This window comes from Lynx rufus, unplaced genomic scaffold (assembly GCF_022079265.1).
Source record: "Lynx rufus isolate CCGP_SWC_20201006 ecotype Redwood Valley unplaced genomic scaffold, mLynRuf1.p SCAF_18, whole genome shotgun sequence".
NCBI classification, from domain to species: domain Eukaryota; kingdom Metazoa; phylum Chordata; class Mammalia; order Carnivora; family Felidae; genus Lynx; species Lynx rufus.
The window spans coordinates 11,291,652-11,313,162 of record NW_025814832.1 but is presented as its reverse complement, the minus strand read 5'-3'; the positions used below and the strand labels follow the sequence as shown (position 1 = coordinate 11,313,162).

General features: G+C 48.5%; 2 protein-coding genes across 3 annotated transcripts in view; both read left to right on the top strand.

The window, feature by feature from the left end:
• Nucleotides 1–299: 299 nt before the first annotated feature.
• On the top strand, nucleotides 300–5,233 carry LHX1 (LIM homeobox 1). The gene is made up of 5 exons (XM_047080401.1): nucleotides 300–469; nucleotides 2,415–2,641; nucleotides 2,736–3,013; nucleotides 4,371–4,536; nucleotides 4,854–5,233. Exons 1-5 carry the CDS (start codon nucleotides 300–302, stop codon nucleotides 5,231–5,233), a joined length of 1,221 nt encoding a protein of 406 aa, XP_046936357.1.
• A 5,931-nt stretch (nucleotides 5,234–11,164) lies between these two features.
• Nucleotides 11,165–21,511, top strand: part of AATF (apoptosis antagonizing transcription factor) — a 105,174-nt gene continuing 94,827 nt past the window's right edge. For both annotated transcript variants that reach the window (XR_006962303.1, XM_047080883.1), the window contains exons 1-4: nucleotides 11,165–11,379; nucleotides 12,317–12,508; nucleotides 15,269–15,703; nucleotides 16,160–16,297. Coding sequence is in view for 1 of the 2 variants with exons in the window: in XM_047080883.1 (XP_046936839.1) it covers nucleotides 11,289–11,379; nucleotides 12,317–12,508; nucleotides 15,269–15,703; nucleotides 16,160–16,297 (856 nt within the window). In the remaining variant the exon portion in view is untranslated. The remainder of the gene's footprint in view (nucleotides 11,380–12,316; nucleotides 12,509–15,268; nucleotides 15,704–16,159; nucleotides 16,298–21,511) is intronic.

Here is a 21,511-nt window from a genome sequence, read left to right as displayed (position 1 = left end):
GAAGAGTGGCTTTCTCGCCGGCCCGAGACTCTTCCTCGCCCCGGGAGCTTCGGCGGGGCTGCGGTGCCCCGGGGCCCTGGGACTCCCAGGCTGCACACTCCACCGAGGTGCCCTCCGCCCCGCATCAGCCTCATTTTCACTCCCTTCTGATTTCCTGGTGCGGGTTTTGGCCCGCACCCCCAGTGTGTCTCCTCTTTTTTGGAGGGGCTGGGGAGCTCTGGGTATCGTCTTTGGGAGCCATCCCCTAGGCTCTCCCTGCTCTTCTCTCTCCCGGCCTCACCCGACCAAAACCAAAGACCATGGTGCACTGTGCCGGCTGCAAAAGGCCCATCCTGGACCGCTTCCTCTTGAATGTGCTGGACAGGGCCTGGCATGTCAAGTGCGTCCAGTGCTGTGAATGTAAATGCAACCTGACCGAGAAGTGCTTCTCCCGGGAAGGCAAGCTCTACTGCAAGAACGACTTTTTCCGGTGAGTACTTCCCTGGGGCACCTCTGCTGCTCCCTCCCCGAGGGCCCTTGCCGGCCAGATTCGGATGAGAGGTCAGCGTGGCCAAAGCAACCGCGTTAGGAGCAGCCTTTGGAGAGGGCAGCCAAGTCCCACGGGCACCCGCCTCTTCGTCAGCTGGTGCACAGGGCACCCGGGAGGTGGCCCTGCTTGCCTCCTGGAAATTGTGGGTCTGGGCTTAGCTACACGTGCCTGGGAAGAAAGGTTCTGAATCCACTTCCGCCTAGAAGCCCCTCCAAGCCTAGAAGGGGGCAGCACAGCCTCCGGCGTTGTAACCCCACCTCTGGTCTTTCCCCGCTCTGAGCTCTCCAACAACTGCATTCTCCGAGCCTCCCAGGTTGCTTGCCCTCCAGGCTGGGCTTAGAAGCCCGGGCTACATCCAAGCCACTTCTTTTTGCCTCCAAATCGTCTTGGCGGGAACCATAGAGGATTCTGCGTAAAGTGTCTGAGTCCTGTGCCTTGGTGGCGGCAGGGAAAAACCCAGCCTTAATGCCTATCCTGCATATCCCAGGGTGTTCTTGAAACCCCGAACAGCCTCCCAGCGCCGGCCTAGGCAAGTTGCTAGGTGCTTGTGAAATGCCCCAAGGCTCCAGCCTCCGGGAAGACCCTTCCCTGGGCTTCCCGGCTGCCTGGGTTGGCGGGAGGTTCGGTCTCCGCCCAACGCGAACCTCGGATTTGTGGCGTAGGCTCCGCTCGGAGCTCTCCCAGGCACTGCCCGCCTTCCCTTCGCCCCACCACCTCCTTGCCGAAACCGGGAAAAACCGAGGCCGGCTCGTGTGAGCCGGGAGACTTCTCCAGACGCCCCTCCTTCGTTTAGCATTTTAATCTATTCTCTTAAACTCACTATCTTGCCCCGAAATCCACACAAACACCCAAGTTAACCGAGAAGAACAGAAGCAAATGCGAATTTTAATTCCTCTGTACTGGTTTGAAACCTCTCAGTTTACTCGATTGACTTGGTTTCTGCTTTTCTCTGAGTTTCTGGTGACAGATCAAACTGGGAGAAGGGGTGGGGGTGCGAGGCCATCCAGGTCGCTTTGCTCAGAGGCCCAGAACGCGCTGTCCCCAACACTGTCCCCGGGAAGCGTGGCTCTGATTGCGGGGAACCATGGAGAAAAGTGCTGTGCAGGCTGGTTTTGCCCGGAGCAAGCGCGGGCTGAGCCTCTGAACCTCGGTTGACCGCACCTGGCGTCCCCAATACTGGCTGGAGCCGAACCGGAGAACAGCGAACGGTGCCAGCTGCCAGTGGGCCCCAAAGGCCTGGCTCCCGCAAAGCGCAGCCCAGCACCTAGAGCCCCGCGGTGACTCTAGCTTGTGCCAACCTGCCGGGCTTTGGGCTTGAACGTGGCGGCGGCCCAGCTGCAGCCGTCTGCGTGCTCCGCGGCTGTTTCTTCACCCGCGGTGGGACTGGACTTTGCCAACCCCCAGCCTATGCGCAGGTCCTTGTGCAGTGAAAGAGAGGCGACGCTAGGAGAGAAAAGCGGCGCTCGGGTCGCGTTTACATGGAGCTCTAATTAAAATTTGACTGTTCTCTGAATCTCATAAGAAAAGAAGTGCCTCCCTCCCCCTTCCCATCGCCGCCTTGCCGCCTTCTTCCGCGGCGCTCTTTTCCTCTGGGACAGCACTGGGCATGAGGCCTGGTGGGGGAGGGGAGCAGCTTGGGCCCCTCGCTCTCTCACCGTAACCATGTGTATCTCCCCCATTGACTTTTCACTGGTGCCCCGCGCTCTCTCCGGCCTTCTTGCCTGCTTGATCGGCATTCTGCCTCTTTTTTTTGGCTGTCTCTCTTCTTTTTCTCCATCCTTTTCTTCACCCTCCACTTTCTATTTCTCTCTTTCTCTAACGCCTTTTTCCCGGCCTCTCTCCGCCCGCCCTGCTCCTCACCAACCCGTCCTCTTCCACTCCGCAGATGTTTCGGTACCAAATGCGCGGGCTGCGCGCAGGGCATCTCCCCTAGCGACCTGGTGCGGAGAGCGCGGAGCAAAGTGTTTCACCTAAACTGCTTCACCTGCATGATGTGTAACAAGCAGCTGTCCACTGGCGAGGAGCTCTATATCATCGACGAGAACAAGTTTGTCTGCAAAGAGGATTACCTAAGCAATAGCAGTGTCGCCAAAGAGAACAGCCTCCACTCGGGTGAGGCCCCAATTCCCAACTTGCTAGGGGTGGGGTTCCTGGGGGAAGGAGGCCCACTAAGGCCGCTGCTCACCTGTCCCTTCCCTCTCCCCAGCCACCACGGGCAGCGACCCCAGTTTGTCTCCAGACTCCCAAGACCCGTCACAGGATGATGCCAAGGACTCGGAGAGCGCCAACGTATCCGACAAGGAAGGGGGCAGCAATGAGAATGATGACCAGAACCTGGGCGCCAAGCGGCGGGGGCCCCGCACCACCATCAAGGCGAAGCAGCTGGAAACTCTGAAGGCAGCCTTTGCTGCCACTCCCAAGCCCACGCGCCATATCCGGGAGCAGCTGGCTCAGGAGACTGGCCTCAACATGCGTGTCATCCAGGTCGGGGCCTGGGCATGCTACTCAGTTCCCCTTGAGACCTACAGGCTCCTCTACACTGGCATCCAGGCCTAGCTGGGGAAACCCAGCCTCGAGCAGGGTTGCAGGTTCAGGGAGGCTGGAGGGGGAGGAGTGGAGAGGCCCAGACACACCCCTACCCTGGCGACCTGTGAGGTGTGGCCTGTGGCGTAGAGCATCTGGAAATCCCTAGGCCTGCTCCACTTCCCAATCCAAAGCGGGTGGTGGTAGTGGCAGAGTGGGGGGGACGGTGAGCTCAGCAAGTGTCCGGGGGAGGGGACATTGTTGGACACTGCAAGGGGAGTTGGGACCCTTTCTTCTGCAGAGATGAGGAACGCAGAGTTCTCTGAGCATGCCGGAGTGAGTCAGTTCCAGTGGCTCCTCCACAACACTGATCTCCCTCTGTGTCCCCCTCCTCTGTTTTGTGGGTCTCTTGCCGCGGTTAGACAAGCCCCAGAGCTTCTCCCGAGAGAGGTGGGGGGGAGTCCTGGTTTGAAGAGGAAAAGGTCCGAGCTGGAGTCAGCTCAGCGTCTGGCGGTCTAAAGTGGGATGGGGTAGGGGGAAGGTGGACATCTGGGCAGCTGTGCCAGTGTGTTGTGAGGACTCCAGGCTGCGTATGATTTGGGCCTGAGAGTCAGGCCCAAGGTTAGGTGTCTGGTTCACCCGTGGAGGCTCTGCAAGGGTGTGGGTGGATGTGCCTGGGAGGCTGGGAGGCACACACAGCCAGGCCGCCGCCCTCCTTGCAGCCTCTGAGAGGCTGTGCCAACATGTGCATAGTGAAGGGAAGTTTGCGTGTCTGTGTTTTCAGTGAGAGGCTGCGGATAAGTATATTCGGCACTGGGAGATTTCGCGTGGATTTGAAAAGGAGATTGTGGGTTTTAGTGTCACTATCATTGGCAGACTGGGTGTCAGCAGGAGACTGTTTAGTTCTCTCTCACCGTCATGGGGGAGGGGGCTGCCAGGGACCCTGGACGGGAAACCGCGTGTGTCTGACACTATTTGGGGAGGTTGAGTGTCTATGTGTGTACAGCCCCCAGAAGATGTAACTGTGACAGTGTGATACTGGAAACAACTCCGACTGCCTCACGTCGGGCAGGGCGGCTTGCCCAGGTCCCCAGTCGGGAATCCTGTATACCATTGGCTCAGGGGCCGCCCTTGGCGTTCCTACTCAGACATAACCCCCACGCACCACAACACACACACAGCCGCGCGCGCGCGGAGCCCTGAGTCCAGTTAGCGGTTAGAGGGGTTAGGGGCCGATTGGCCCCCACACCCGAAGTGTGTGTGTGTGTGGGGGGGGGGGGTGTCTCCCGAGCCTCACCCCGCCGCGTGTGTGCTTCAGGTCTGGTTCCAGAACAGACGCTCCAAGGAACGGAGGATGAAGCAGCTGAGCGCGTTGGGAGCCCGGCGCCACGCCTTCTTCCGCAGTCCGCGCCGGATGCGGCCGCTCGTGGACCGCCTGGAGCCGGGCGAGCTCATCCCCAACGGACCGTTCTCCTTCTACGGAGGTGAGTGTGCGGCCCAGAGGCGGGGAGCGGCCAGCCGGGCTTGGCTTCGTTGGAAGCGGGTGGCAGCGCGGGAGGCGCTTCGAGTGGGGGAGATGGGGAAGGCCGGAGGGTAAATCAAGAGGAGGTAGTCCAGAGCGAGGGCCGAATTCCCGACCGCGAACGAGGCGGGCGAGCTGGCCGGGAGCAGCTCCGCTGTTTGCACCAAGCCTCCTCCCCGCGGCCAGCGCCGCAGGGGAGCCCGCGACGGCGAGTTCCCCGAGTTGTCCTTCGCGTCCTTTCTCCGCCGTCCTGACACCCTCCTCCCCGCCGCTCCGCAGATTACCAGAGCGAGTACTACGGGCCCGGGGGCAACTATGACTTCTTCCCGCAAGGCCCCCCGTCCTCGCAGGCTCAGACGCCGGTGGACCTGCCCTTCGTGCCGTCGTCCGGGCCCTCCGGGACGCCCCTGGGCGGCCTGGAGCACCCGCTGCCGGGCCACCACCCGTCGAGCGAGGCGCAGCGGTTCACTGACATCCTGGCGCACCCCCCCGGGGACTCGCCCAGCCCTGAGCCCAGCCTGCCCGGGCCTCTACACTCAATGTCGGCTGAGGTCTTCGGGCCCAGCCCGCCCTTCTCATCACTGTCGGTCAACGGCGGGGCGAGCTACGGAAACCACCTGTCTCACCCGCCCGAAATGAACGAGGCGGCCGTGTGGTAGCGGGGTCTCGCACGGTCCGCGGAGTTCGTGGTTGTACAGAAATGAACCTTTATTTAAGAAAAATAGAAAAAAGAAGAAAAAAAAACATAAAAGCAAGTCACCCCCCCCCATACACACACACTTCCTTCAGCCTCGGGGACCATTTTCCGTCTGGCGAGTCCAGACGGGAAAGGGGGACAAGAAACAGGATCCAAATCCTCCTGGAAGTAGAACTGGGATCCGTGCTCTGACTGGCAAGGTGCAGAACTGGGGCTCCGGAAGGGATATTCAGACGTCTCCCCATCTTCCACCTGGACCCGGATCCAGGGGCAGACTCTTCGAGCCTGCGCACCTGGCCAGAGGGCTGCAGAGAAACAGCCACGGAGGCGGCGGGGGCGCACAGCCAGTGGTGACGCCGGGAGCCGCGGGGAGGGAGGCCGAGAGGCGCAGCCGGGTGAGGGAGGTGGAGAAGCCCGGGGCGCTCCCGGGCCAGCCAGGAGGGTTCTGGCTCTGGGAAATTCACTAGTGTTGTCTCAGAGTTCAGCAACAGCGACAACAAACTCTTATAGCTTCAGAAACGCCGACCTGCTGTGCATCAGGTGGGACTATATATATATATATATTTTTTGTCTATCTGGGTTTTTGGTTTTTGTTTTTGCCAAAATTGCAAAATTCTAAATGTAAAGCCCTCAGTATCAACTCTTCTACCTTCACAAAGCTCTACACACACACATACACACACACACACACACACACACACACACACACACAGATACACACAGACACCCTCGATAAGGATGGTCTCTAGCCAGACCTCTCAGTAAAATGACTTGAACATCAACTGTACAAGAAAGTATTCTACCTTCACACATACAAAAAAAAAAATTAAAAAAAAAAGACTATTGAACTAAAAACAGTCAACTGTTTACGTATAACGTTAAATTCAGGAGTTCAGTGTTTTATTAATATATCCTGTTTTGAAACCTCTTGTTCAAAAACAAAATGTTTTGAGCAATCAACCAAAATTGTTCATTTTCTTTTCCTGTAGATGTTCTGACAGATTTGCAGGGCTCGCAGCTCACTGTGCTAGTATGTAAAAAGGTGTTGTTTACACAAGGCAAAGAGAAAACATGATATTCAGACACTTGCCAAATAGAATAATTATAGCACAAATACTGTAAAGGTGCCTGGCACCACAACCTGAGAAAGTGTTAAAAAAAAAAGAAAAAAAGTGTTACAAGGTTTAAAAAAAAACATCTTTGCTAATTTTTAGTCCTGTTGAACATTCATGGAATTGTTAATATGACTTATATAGACCCACACAGGTTTTATTTTTGTGTCTTTAAAATAAAAGTCCAAAATATTTAAATTTTATGGTCAAATATGCAGTCAACAGCTGCTACTTTTTTCTTTATATATTAAATTTCTCATATGTCTTTTATTGTTCTGATAAACCTAAGCTTGTGTGACCTCCAGTGCATATTAGACCATTCACTGTATGAAAGAAAACATGTTGAATAAATTTGTGAGTTTTTAATAAAAATAGAAAATCTGATGTTTAGATATTTGGTGTGTTATTTGATGTTTTAACCAGTAGAGGTGAGGCCTGATGGGGAGCTGAATGACACCTCAGAAGCCAGAGGGAAGAGAAGCAGGACTGGGCTATGTTTTTACCTTGGCTATGGCTGAATCCCCTTGCTAATGCCAGCCAAGCTTTTCTCCGTGGCTTCCCGCTGTTATTAACTACCGATTTGCATTCTGTGGGTTTAACTGATACAGTTGAAGAGCTGTTTGCTGATAAATTAATATAGAATTTGAAATAGAAATCAAATCCACGGCTAAAAATGAGTGGTCTGGGTATGATTAGGCATGAGAGCCCATGCACTGTCTCTATCCCCCATTCTGCACGTGCAAAACTGGACTTGTGATAGTCAGTTACTTGTATAGTTAGAGGTGGTCCTTTTCAGTTTCAATTCACTTCCCATAGATAATCCTGCTCTCTAATTTGGTGGTTTAAAAGATAACATAAAATGAATGTAGGGTACAGCTAGAAATGAAATACTTTAATCCCTTTCAGAGAACTGATATGAAGTAGTTGTTTTATAGTATTTGTTACATTTGAAGTTTTCTAGAAGGAAAACTATTTCATCTGGCACAAGATACATATTACCTTTCTCTGAAAGATGAGCAAAAATAACCAATAAAGAAATCAAATTTTACCTGGGAGTTGCCAATAGGTTCTGAAAAGTACTTCAATCCCTCCCAAGCCTTCATTAAACATGGAAGGAATTTAAATATTTATCTACTATGAAATACGTGTGTGTTTTTAATATTAGATGCTATTTGAGTTCCAGAATTTCATTTTTATATCACCTAGATTTCAGTCTGGATTATTTATTTCGTTTTAAAAATCAAAGGTTTTACGTTAAATGGCACATAATTTCCGTTGTCATTTTCATATTTTGTTAAAACACAACCAAGTGTATCTTTCCTGCAGAGAAGCCTTTAAAATAAGCAATATTTTACTGCATCCATATGACGGCTTATCTAATGGGAGGACTGTCAGCAAGGAACCTGACAGTATTCTTTCAAAAATCCAAATTTATGAAATACGGGGAGACTTTTGAAACTCCTAGCCTCTGCATGCAACACATTTCTTTATCTGCTTTGTATCCAGTCACTGGATCGGCTGTTTTTGCCCTTTTAGCGTTTATATACATTAAATCACAGCCAACTTATTCATTATGGCCACCCCCTTTAAAGACATTCATTTAACTGAACGTACGCTCATGAGAAGCTGCATTCTCCTATCAAGGCTGCTGAATTATTTAGCAGCTTTATTGTGGAATCGGGTACTTGTTAAGAAGCGTTTTGAGTTGGGCGCTCAGTGTGGACTCACTTCTTCTCTCTCACTCGGTGGCAGCAGGGCAGTCTTTCCCTCTTGGCTCTGGATACTGAACCCTAATAAGTACCTGAAAAGGTGGCAAAGCTTAGTAGTCAAATTTGGAGCCACCTGAGAGGAGGAGGTCTAGAGATATCAGGGACTATTCTCCTTCCCATCAGAGCAGCGATGCCTACCTCTAGCCCTAAGCTGCAGAGAAGCGCTGCACCGCTCCCAGGCAGCCCAGCTGGGGGCTCCGGGGAGAGGCTCAAGGGCCACAGAGGAGCAACAAGGTGGTCCCCTCCCTCCTAGGAGGGCAATCTCCTCTCTAGTTGGGCTTGGCAGTTTGCTTTCTCCCTGCAGCCATCTTAAAGCTGCCACCTCTGTGCCTCTGGCCATCTGCCCTCAGGGCTCCAGCCTCAGGAAGCTACCATCTGCCCTGGGCTACGGAGCCGAAGCTTACCCACCAACTTCTCCAGGCTGGAGGAGACTGGGGACTGCTTTAGGGCTGTACAAAGTGAAGGGAAACTATTCCTGGAGACCAGGACAGGCATTGGTAGGGACCTGGGACCTGGGGATTGATGGCATCTGAGAAGAGAGGCAGGTAAGAACCTGGTTTCCCTAAACTCTTGAAACTCCTGGTCATAGGAATTGTTGATTGGGACAGTGGTGGGGGGCAATCCAATGTCACTCCTGCCCATCTTCTGCTATCCCTACATCTCTCTGTCATTTTGCAGCCCTTAGGTAGCAGCACTGTGAATGGGGAGACCCTCTGACTGCCTCTGGAGAAGACTGTTCTTTGGGGAGAGTGCTCCCGGTCATTCCCATCCTTCTGATCTTCACATCAGCTCTCACGCCCAGAGCAGTTAGAGGCTTAAGTTTCTTCTAGGAGGCATAGTCTTTGAAGTATCCTCTCTTGTAGTCCACCCTCCATCTCCAGATCCATTCCCATCAGGAAAATCCCTCCTCATTTCTCTAGATACTGGAATGCAGGCAGGGAGGGCCCCCTAGAGAGAACGTTCAGGAGGATGCTCTCCAGCCCCAGGTCTCAACGTCTCTCGGCTGCATCTTAAGTCCTAGAATTCTTTCCTCTTTCTTTCCCTCTCTCCCCTCAGTATGGGGTAAGAAAGCAGAAGCATTTGGGGGGCCCTGGGATGTGTGTGACTGGAGTAGTGTAGTCTTGATTCCTTCCTCCAAAGGTTTTCCAAGTCAGAGGAGACCAGGACAGTGAAGGGAGAGTATAGATAAGCAGGACTAGGGCGTTTTCTGCCCAGAGCCAGCCACCAGTGTGTCTTGTTTGCACGACAGCTTAGAGGTGGTCTCTGACCTGTCTTGTTTCCCCTTCCCCCTTCTCTCCCTTTTCTTTACCTTGAAGGCAAGGATTCTAAGCACTATTGTTCAAAATAGGAACAGAAGAGGATTGGGGGAAGTAGCTTCCTAAATGTGGAGAGATACATTTTTGTCTTTTGAAGCCCAGGGCAATGGCTCCCTGTTGCAGCCTGAGGGGCATGCTTTCGCTTTGGAGGCTCCAGACAGCAGGCACCAGGCTGCAATTACGGAGAATATGTTAACAAAATAAGGTGGGGGGGGGGAGCTATTTTCTAGCCTGAATTTTCTTGCTGCTGGTAAAAAGCAGTTTGCTTTTGCCTGAGTCCCCTACCTAGGTGCTCCTGTCCTAGGTTGGCATTCTTTCCTTTCAAGTCTGAAGGAATCTGCCCTAAGACTGGTTCTCCTTCCCCTCTGCAGCCACCTGGGAAGGGGACATGAAACAAGCCACACTAAAGGGATGGGTCTCTCATTGCTCTTGACCTTGAGGGCATATTAAGACTGTGAAAGTCAGGAACCCTCACTTCCCTTAAATTGCACAGGAAACACTGGTGAGCTGAGGGTTCCCAGGCTGTCAGCTGTGGGATCCAACCGCTCTGGCACCCTTAACATCTCTTTTCTTGACTCTTTTGATGCAGTTTCTGTTTGAGGGGGGTTGTTCAAGGTTTCTACAGGTGACCTCAAACAGATACTGGAAGGAACAGACCACTTTGTACTCACCCTTATCCCTTATTGCCAGTTCTGTTTACAAGTTTGTCTGCCCCCCCCCCCGCCGCCCCCCTTAGTGGGGGGCTGATCACTGTCAGGAGAGAATTTAACTTGCTCATCTTTGTATCTCATCTAGCAGTGCCTGCCACACAGCGGGCAGTTAGGGAATGCTTCATGAAGAAAGAGAATATAAAGGGATAGTATCTTTCCGTGTGGCTGGGTGTAATTAAATTGATCCTATTAAGTCTCTATATTTTGAGTCTACCTGTGCCTCTCATACAGTAGACATGAATTTTTCTGCATTTGTGCACCAGTTTCAAGTGTCTGAGTATATCCTCACCTTTGAACAGATATCAATAATGAGGGTATGCAATAGAGTAATCGCCACCATCACCCCCCTTTTCCCTAAGACAAGGCTACTTGGAGAAACTACAGAACGATCTTTACTTAGGCACAACCATAGCTATTTCCAATTATTCCTGTGAATAAGGACGCCAACAGTCCGCCGTACACTTACACATGCACATCGCTGACGTAGGATTCTTAAATCCCGACCACCGCAGGGTCAGAGGCGTGTGCCCGGCCCCAGACTCCTCCAGACTGTTAAACTGCTAAATGTCAAACCTATTTTGGTCCCAGTGCCCGAAAGCGCACCTGAGGCTGAAAGTGCTTACCCTTTATTTACTCCCTCCTCTTTTCATAACAGCCACCATAGATAGGCCATGGCTACACCACACTTTATTTCTAAGCGAATCTCGGACAAATCTTGAAGCATATTTTATACAAGGGGACGAGGGTCGCGCGCAAAGCAACGTCGGTTCAGCGCCAACGGCGGCCACGTGCCCTGGCGCGCTCCCGGACCACCTCACACACCCCCTCGGCGCACGCGCACGCGCGCCGGGATGGCGACAATCCCTTCAGCCTTCCGCGCGCTTCCGCCTTCTTCCTAGCAACGCCTGTAGTGACGCGCAGGCCCCGCCCCCTCGCGCGCGCCTCCCGGAAGTGGCCGGCCCCGAGCGAGAGCGGGTTTGTCTGCGCTCCCTGGCTGTTCTGGGGAGTAGTCTCTGGGCAACAGGGCCCGGCCGGGAGAGAGCGTCCGGGCCGGGGCCAGGGCTGGGGCTGCACGTTGACGGGCACGGCGCAGAGCGAGACCTGGTGACGATGGCGGGGCCGCAGCCCCTGGCGCTGCAGCTGGAACAATTGTTGAACCCGCGCCCGCGCGAGGCGGATCCTGAGGCCGACCCGGAGGAGGGTGAGGCCTGACTGGGGAAAAGCCACGTGCGGAGCGGTGGGTCCAGCCTCGGGCAGACCCGGGCGGCGCGAGAGAGGCCGGCAGCCAGGCCTACTCGGCTCATCCTGGCGTAGAGGAAAACGGCCTCCCGGGAGGGTTGGCCGGGCTCAGGAGGAGGACTTCGGCTTCCTTCTGAGCCACACTCCAGACTTGGTGCTCGGGTGGCTGGAGCATCCCGGGGACTTGGAGGGCTGTAGCAGGGAACAGGGGGTCTGGTAGTTGGTTGGAAGTTATCTTTTCAGGATGCCCTTACCGGTATTAAGTTAGAAATGAGAAGGAAGTCTCAGCGTTTTTTAAGTCGGCCTGCCCCTAGGAACTTACTAGGAGATTGAAGGAAGAAGTGGGATTCCATGGGGCTGTTTAAGCCTCCCTAGGCCTCAAGACATTTGCTCAGGGGCTGACGAATGGGACGGCTGTTCTGTAAGCTGATGTTCAAGGTCTAGTTGGGAGTAATCCTGCTTTAGACTTGAATCAGAGAAGTGTGAGGAAGGAAGAATAAGGAAGGATAAATGTGAGTGTTGGACCGTGTTTTAGGAATATCAGTTGAAGAAGTTGGGGCTGTTGAGCCAGAATAAGCAGACTCCCTTAGGGATGGAATGGAGTGAGGATAGATGGCTGACTTAAATATTTGAGCGACTGTCACAAATGGAGGAGGAGTTAGGCTAGTTTTTATAATCCAAGGCATAGAAATAGGTCCAACTAGTAGGCGCAGAGGTCAACTTTCTGTTCAAGAACAGCAGTAAGACTGTGGTCTATCTTGAGAGGTAATGAGTTTCCTGTTCCTGGAAGTTGGTGGGGATTTTGTAGAGTGTGAGTTGAAAGGGTTGAACAGGGTTACTCTTAAAGTTCCTTCTAACCTGGAGATTCTGATTACTCTCCCCCCACCCCCTCCCCACAGCCACTGCTGCCAGAGTGATTGACAGGTTTGATGAAGGGGAAGATGGGGAAGGTGATTTTCTGGCAGTGGGTAGCATTAGAAAATTGGCATCAGCCTCCCTCTTGGACACGGACAAAAGGTATTCTGGCAAGGCTACCTCCAGAAAAGCTTGGAAGGAAGACCCCTGGGAGCAGACACTGCCAGGTTCATCTGGTGAGTAGACATATTTGCATGTTGCTTTCTCTTTCTTTCCTAATATTTTAGGGTTAAAGTTGTGGGGTTTTGTCTTTGTTTTTGTTTTGGATGATTAGTCTGTGTGTGTGCCCCCACTTACTGTCTTAGGAGAGACCATGGATTTGGCATTAGAAAGGACCTTAAGAGGTAGTTAATTTCAGTTCCTAAGGATTCTAAAGCTCAAAGCTATTAGGTTTATATAATCCTTATGTTTAAGTTAATGGTTCACCGTAAAATGGAAAGAAAAGATAATGGATATTGGACAGGGCTATGTGTTGAGAAAGAATTGCGTCTGATGAGCATGCTACTCATGGATTTTGACCCTTTTCCTTTGGTTTTTCGAGTCTTGCATTGGGTCACTGTATAATTCAATACTAGTTTGTGAAACTCATTTTTTGCCATTGTAAAAATAATATAATCCTTCCCTCTCCCCTGCAAGGGCCTTAGGAGGATGTGAGGACATGAGCGTATAGTTTTATTTTTTATTAATTCTTTTTATGAAATTTTTAAAATGTAATCTCTACATCCAACATGAGACTTGAACTCTCAACCCCAAGATTAAGAGTTGCATGCTCTTCTCACTGAGCCAGCCAGGTGCCCCATCAGCTTATAGTTTTAAAGCATTAGCATTGTAAGTTTCTCAATGGAAGAAAGGGCTGGATATGGTGGTTACTTAGTGGATGCCATTTTTCCCCCCCTTTAGAGAGGTTAGAGGTGCCAGGCTGAGAATGCACAGATGGTATAAAAGAAACTATCATTCAGGTCATGATATCCATGATTAGTTGGATAATGGATGATTACCCGTTATGGTTCTAGGGGCTCCTGGTAAGCTCATTTCACATTCTTTGCCTAGAGACTGATAGAGGGGCCAATTGTGAGACAAATGTTATAATACTTATTGGGCTTCACCATGTGTCAGGCATTGTGGTAGCTCTTTAAGTTCTAAGAGACTAGAACACAGTTTTCAAAAGATGTTGTTACTGTTACCATTACATGTATCATCTCATTTGATACTCTCAATTTATGAAGTTGCTAGTATTTGTCCCCATTTTATTTATTTTTTTTAAGTTTGTTTTTGAGAGAGAGGGGGGCACAAGTTGAGAGGGGCAGAGAGAGTGGGAGACACAGAATGTGATGCAGCCTCCAGGCTCAGAGCTTTCAGCACAGAGCCCGATGCAAGGCTCGAACTCAACGAATCATGAGATCATGACCTGAGCTGAGGTCGGACGCTTAACCGACTGAGCCACCTAGGCGCCCTGTATCCCCATTTTAAAGGTAAGGAAATTGAGGGACAGATTGGTTGTGTAACTTGCTCAAAGTCATAGAGCTAGTAAGCGGAAGAGCCAGGACTCACATAAGGTAGTCTGACTCCAAGTCTGACTCTTAGCTGCTACTCTGTGAATATTCCTTAATCTGAGAAATGGCATACATTTAAAGAATTTAAAGGATTAATTTCTTTTTTTTAAATTTATTTTATTTTTTTAAATGTTTAATTTTTGAGAGAGAGACAGAGTATGAGCAGGGAAGGGGCAGAGAGAGAGAGAGTGAGACACAGAATCTGAAGCAGGCTCCCAACTCTGAGCTGTCAGCACAGAGCCCAATGTGGGGCTCAAACCCACAGACTGTGAGGTCATGACCTGAGCCGAAGTCAGAGCCACCCAGGTGCCCCTGTATGTAGTTTTTTTTAAAGAAGTACTGAAGACCTATCACATCAGCTGTTACTTATGCTTAATGAATAAAATTATAGTATCTCCTGTACATGAAGCTATTCCTTATCCTTCCAAGCATGTTAGTTAGATCCTCTTCCATACACTGCGTACTAATGGCACTAGGATTTTTTTTTAAATTTTTATTTAAATTCCATTTAGTTAGGTGATGAATGACTAAATTATATTCCTGAAATAATCATTACACTATATATTAACTAACTTGGATTAAAATGAAATAAAATAAAATATGCACTGAAAAAAGACTTTTTAAATAAAAAATAAATTCCATTTAGTTAACAGATAGTGTGATATTAGTTTCAGGTACACAATTTAGTGACTCAAGACATGTAACACCCGGTGCTCATCACAAGTCCACTCCTTAATCCCCATCATCTGTTTTACCCATCCCCTCACTCACCTCCAATACACTGTGTACGGATGATGCTGTAATGATAATAGTGATATGAATATTGTCAAACATATCTACCACTCTTACCAGACTGTGACACCCCACAGGTGTTACGTTGTATTTGTCATTCCTTAGCTTTTATGTACACCTGGCTGATAATAGGTGCTTAAGTAAGTAGTAAATAGGGTGCACTGGTGTGAGAGAGATTGTACATTGGGGTTAGTTAATGATAAATTATATTTCAGATATAGGTTTGGGAAAACTGTTAATTCCCTTATTTGAAATCTTACCATTCTTCAAGGTCCAGACCTTGCCCCACAGTTAAAATTTCTCCCTCCTCTGGGTTATCAAAACTTTGTCAGTTCTTGTCTGTATTTGATGGGTCTGTCTTTCCCACTAGAACCTTTTGTTAGGGTAGGACCTACGTTTTGTTCATCTTTGCTTTTCCCTTAGCCTCTTATAGGTAGTAGATGTATAATATATATTTGAATTGAGTACAACCATACATTTTATTTTTTTGATGGATGTTGCAGCCCTTTACTTGAAATGAAAGGTGTGGCCTAATATTTGTCTCAAAGTAACATCTGTTTTTTTTTTCTTCTTCTTTCTTCTCTTGTTCAGACAAGGAAATAATATCTGATGAGGATGAGTCTGGAGATGGAGGTTCAGAGGGGCTGGGTCTGGAGGGATCTGATGAGGATGCCACGAGTGCTGCTGAGGAAGAGGAGTGTGGTGATGACAAGGACAGTAGTCTGGCCTGGAAGAAGAGGATCAAAAGCTGCTCTGAGAGCACACCGGGTTTTAGTGTCCAGAGCATCAGTGACTTTGAAAAATTCACCAAGGGAATGGATGACCTTGGTAGCAGCGAGGAGGAGGAAGACGAAGAGGAGGAGAGTGGTATGGAAGAAGGGGACGGGGAGGAAGACTCCACAAATGAGAGAGAGAAAGACAGGGCTGAAGGCAGGAATAGTGAAGATGACGGAGTAGTGATGACCTTCTCCAGTGTCAGAGTTTCCGAGGAAGTGGAGAAAGGAAGAGCTGTGAAGAACCAGATAGGTTTGTACATGGTTTGCTGGTGGCTTATTTTTCACAGTGTCTGCATTTGATCTCCTGTTTGTGTTTTTGTTTGTTTTGGCTCTTCCTTTTCTCCTGTGTCCTTCCAATTAATTTGTCCCCCACCTACCTAGGGGCCTAAAGCCCCATTCTTCTGTGCGTAGCCAGCCTTTTCTACATTGAGCTGCTTAGCTGGTTCTGTTCTCGTACTTTGGCGGCTGTGGAATACTGAGGGGAAAACAGTTTTCTCCTCTCTTTGGGCTTCAGCCTACCCCTCTCTCTTGTAGCAAATATTTGCTTCCAAGATACTGAGTTTTTTTCCTGTAACGGAGGGTATTTTCATGGCATGAAGCTGTGATAAAGCCGTGCTTTGCAGAGACTGGTGTGATTTCTTGTCTCTCCCTATCTGTCCCACTGGGAAGATTTTTGTAACGAATGATATTCTTTTCTCTTTCTCAGCTCTGTGGGACCAGCTCTTGGAAGGAAGGATCAAGCTTCAGAAAGCTCTGTTGACTACCAATCAGCTTCCTCAACCAGATGTTTTCCCTATTTTCAGGGACAAAGGTGGCCCAGAATTTGCCAGCGCCCTAAAAAATAGTAAGAATACTTATGCCATATGGAGATACTTTAGAACCACTGGGATACATTGGGATACACTGGGACTGTATTTGCAGCACCACAGAATTGAAGAAGAGAGTATTTGGTTTTAGTGATAATATAGTACAGAGTAGTTTTTTAACTTTTTTTTTTTTTTTAAGGTTATATATTTATTTTGAGAGGGGGGCAGAGAGAGATAGCACTTGGGTGCCCTGCGCAAGCAGGGGAGGGGCAGAGAGAGAATCCCAAGCAGTTTCCATGCTGTCAGTGCAGAGCCTATCTCCGGGCTCAAGAGATGGCTCTCACGAACCGGTCTCCTGATTTGTGAGAGCTTTACCTGAACTGAAATCAAGAGCTGGATGCTTAATCAACTGAGCCACCCAGGCCCCTAGTTTTTACCTTTAAAAAAAAAAAAAAGCAGTATAACTCTTATTAAACAAAGACAGTTTTGACTGAAATGGTTTGAGTTCTAAGTGATGCCAATTCCACTTTTCTCTTACCTGCCCTCACTTCCCTCCCCCACTTGCCTTTGGCTTTCTGAGTTACTTCTTTAACACTCGGAGAACACTATGTGCAAACCCACAGGTATAGAACAAGAGATAAGGGATGGCTGATCCCAGTTCATTAAAAGTGGTTGTATCATGCGCTTAAGAGATGCCTTTCTTGGGGTGCCTGGGTGGTTCAGTTGGTTAAACACCTTACTCTTGATTTCAGCTCAGGTCATGATCTCACAGTTCATGAGTTCAAGCCCCACATTGGGCTCCATGCTGATGGTGTGGAGCCCACTTGGGATTCTCTCTGTCTCTCTCCCAGTCTCTTTCCCCCTCCTGTGTGCTTTCTTTCTCTCAAAATAGATAAAATATATTTTTAAAAAAAGATGCCTTTGTTAGGAGGTTTCTAGAAAACATGCTAAGATGGTCTTATTTATGTCTCCCTTTGGGTTACACAGAGTGAGGAAAGGTGATGACTGCAGAGGGAGGAAAAATTTTGGGAGAGAAGTGCTGAGCTATAAAGCCCGAGAATTATGGAAGAGGAATTTAGAAATTACTTGGTTCTCAGGCCCCTGATTTTACAAATGAGAAAACCAGGGCCCAGATTATAGCACTTGTTCATGCACAGCAGACCAAACTCCAGCTTTCCTGCCTTATGGTCTAGAAGTCTCCCTTCTGCACCACACTGCCTCCTGTGGTCTGTGTGCTATGTGCCCAAGGGCCCTAAAGGATGGGGGCAGAGGGCGATTTGGGCTGAGTGCACTGTGGTTGGATTGGAATTGCTATTCCTTATCTGCATGTTGAGACTTAAGTGTTTTCATTTGCTCTTTATTTTTTTATTTATTTTTTTTTTTTTCAACATTTATTTATTTTTGGGACAGAGAGAGACAGAGCATGAACGGGGGAGGGGCAGAGAGAGAGGGAGACACAGAATCGGAAACAGGCTCCAGGCTCTGAGCCATCAGCCCAGAGCCCGACGCGGGGCTCGAACTCACGGACCGCGAGATCTGACCTGGCTGAAGTCGGACGCTTAACCGACTGCGCCACCCAGGCGCCCCTCATTTGCTCTTTAAAACTTCTTTTTAGAGGCGCCTGGTGGCGCAGTTGGTTAAGTGCTGACTCCGGCTCAGGTCATGATCTCGGTGGTTCATGAGTTCAAGCCACGCAACCAGCTATGTGCTGACAGCTCAGAGCCTGGAGCCTGCTTCAGATTCTGTGTCTCCCTCTCTCTCTGCCCCTCACCCACTCATTCTCTCTCTCTCTCTCTCTCTCTCTCTCTCTCTCATCTGTCTCTCTCTCTCAAAAATAAACATTTTTTAAAAAATTAAAAAAAAAAGCAACTTATTTTTATAGTATCATGGATTAGAGTTGGAAGGGACCCGAGAAGGACACCTGATTCCAGATAGGATCACCTCAAACTTCGAAGTAAATATGTAGGATTTTTAATGTAGGGGGTTCTGCGAAGCTTTCTTGTGAGAGAATACCTGCTTGTTGTTGCTGTTATTGTTGTTGTTTATTTATTTATTTTGGGGCAGTCAGGGGAAGAGAAAGAAGGAGTAAGAGAATCCCAGGAAGGCTTTGTGCTGTTAGTGCAGAGCCCAGTGTGGGGCTCGAGCCCATGAACCATGACATTATGACCTGAGCTGAAATCAAGAGTAAGACGCTCAACTGAGTGAGCCACCCAGCCACCCCTACCTGGTTTTTTTTTTTTGTAAAGTGAACTCTGTGCCACACATGGAGCTCAAGCTGACGACCCGAAGATTAACAGTTGCACGTTCTACTGACTGAGCCAGCCAGGCACCCCAAAATACCCGCTTTAATTAGGAATTTTTTCCTAGGGTCTAGCTTTTAGATGTCCTGTCGTACTTGAAGTCAGGAACCCTGCAAACTCACCTTTTACCTCTACCTCCCTTAAATAAAAGATAGGCTGGCAGTTTTCAAAATTTGTGAGATTTTTGGATCACTTATCTGCTATTTTCTTTTAATTTTTTTTTTTTTTTTTTGAAGTAAACTCTCCGCCCCACATGGGACTCGAACTCATGATCCCAAGATCAAGAGTTGTATGTTATGCTGACTAAGCCAGCCGGGTGCCCCATTTCTCTACTATTTTTAATGCCTCGGTACCCTAATTTCTGGTATGCTTTGGGATGGGACCTAATTGCTCTAGGTTAAATGTTTGAAGTGTTTGGTGAGGAGACCTTTCCCATTTTGTAACTTGTTCCTCTTCTTGCTTGAGTCTTTCCCTTTTTTTTTTTTTTGATTCGTCTTAAAATATTGATATTTTAAGGGTTTAGTTAGTGTCAGGTGGACATATTCTTGGGTACCAATTTAGTTCCTTTGACTACTTTAATATTATTTAACTTTTATTTTGCAACTATTATGAATTTTTTTTTTAATGTTTATTTATTTTTGAGACAGAGAGAGACAGAGCATGAACGGGGAAGGAGCAGAGAGAGAGAGGGAGACACAGAATCCGAAGCAGGGTCCAGGCTCTGAGCTGTCAGCACAGAGCCCGACGCGGGGCTCGAACTCACGGACCATGAGATCGTGACCTGAGCCGAAGTCGGACGCTTAACTGACTGAGCCACCCAGGCGCCCCATTATGAATTTTTTTAATGTTTGTTTATTTTTGAGAGAGAGGGTGTGGAGGAAGGTCGGGGCCAGGTGCGGGGAGGGGACAGAGGATCCAAAGCGGGCTTCGCATTGACAGCAGCGAGCCTGATGTGAGGCTCTAACTCATGAACTGTGAGATCATGACCTGAGCTGAAGTTGGACACACTCAACTGACTGAGCCACCCAGGCACCCCTGTAACTATTCTGATCTTAATCTGCCTTTTTTGTACTTAACCAAATTGCCTCTTTGCCTCATTGGTGAATTCCAGTTAATGTGACAGATGTCTATGAATCTGACAGGGTGGGTTGCAATGGAGGAGGAAGAAGAAAGGAACATTTGTTTGGTGTCACATATATTCTAAGATAGGAGAGTGAAAATACTAGTATTATCTAATACTAGTATTTCTGCACATCTGAAGGGTGGCTGATTTTTGTTCTTAAGATTTTATTTTTTAAGTCATCTCTACACCCAAGGTGGGGCTCGAAACTGATGACCCCAAAATCAAAAGTTGCATGCTCTATGGACTAAGCCAGCCAGGCACCCCAGGGTAGCTTTTTTTTTGTTTGTTTTCAATCTTCTTATGACAGTATGGCATAATACGTTGTGTACCTCCCTGTGTTGAGAAACAGTTTAAGAAAAATTTCTGGGCTACATTACTTTGGATGCACCATAAACTGTGCTGTATAGCTGGTGTGGAACATAGGCTGAATTTGTACTGACCCTGGAATAGGCACTGGAACTTACTGTCTTTAATTAAATCGCCTGTCAGTTTGCTTGGCCTTATAGGAGTTGAAGTTAGACTGCCTAGCTTTACATTCCATCTCGGCAATGGATTAACTGTGACCTTGGCAAGATTCCTTAACTTCACAGTAAAATGGTGATGGTACGGTTGTGAGAATTAATGGGCATGATCAACGGAAAGCATTAGCACAGTGTCTGGCACATTGCACCCCACAACTGTTAGGTGTGGGTATTTTTCTGCTGAAGGTGGTGTTTGGTAATGATCAGCCATGTGAATGATGGTTATCAGTGTAATATGCATCAGTGTAATAATATCAGTGTAATAACCATCATCCCCACTGTCTTCAGTGTTTTTTGACTTTTTATTAGAATTCAAACCTCCTACATAACTTACGCATTTGCTCTGGAAAGTGTAGTGCTACATTCTTCTTTAATGCTTATAATTCAGCCCTTGTCTCGTGACTACAGAAAGATAACCAGAGATTTCCTTGTCACCAAACCCAGCCACTGCCTCCTTGAAGCATTCAACTTTTCCTTGAAATACTTCCCTTTGGCTTTAGTGACACTACGAATGCTGTTTGGGTTCTCCTGCCTTTCTGATTTCTTCTCACCTCAGACTCTTGTTTTATTCTCTCAATGCCCGTTTCATCGTGTGCAGGAACCTGTTCTCAGGTTGGGTTTTCTTGATGTATTCTGTCCTTGGCGTTGCTGTTTACTCTTACGTACTAGTGGTAGCCTCTAGCACATCAGATTTTAGCCACAGTAAACTCCTGAGCTGCATGCCATTCTTACCTCAGCACCCTCAACTCTACTTTTCTGAGACTAAACAAGTTATCTCCTTCCTTCCCCAACACACACGCACTTAGTCCCCGATCACCTTGGTGTTACATATTGGTAATTACAGCTCTGGAAGCGTTAGGTAGTTTCAAAGACATTTTTTGGTATTTTAATAGTTGCATAAGTGGTAAGTCATAAAGTAACCTTAGCAAAATTAAGGGATTTTTCAGTGGGCAAGACTGTTTCTCTGAAGAGATTACCTTTTCCTCTCTGTTTTTCTGCAGTTCTGCAGTATTAGGAGGCAGGTCTTTTATGTTGCTGGCAGCAGTGTATAAGGAAGAAGGCAAGTTACTTAAGGAAACCTCAGCATGACTTATTTAAAAATTATTATGAGATATATCAAACTCGTACCAAAGCGTGGAGGATTGCGCAGTGAACCCACATACCATTACGAGCTAAGCAATCATCAATTCCTGACCAATCTTATTTCATCTGTATACTAACTCTCCCCCTATTTCTGGATTAGTTTGAAGCAAATACTAGGTATTCTATCATTTTATCAATAAATCAGCATGTAACTCTAAAAGAGTT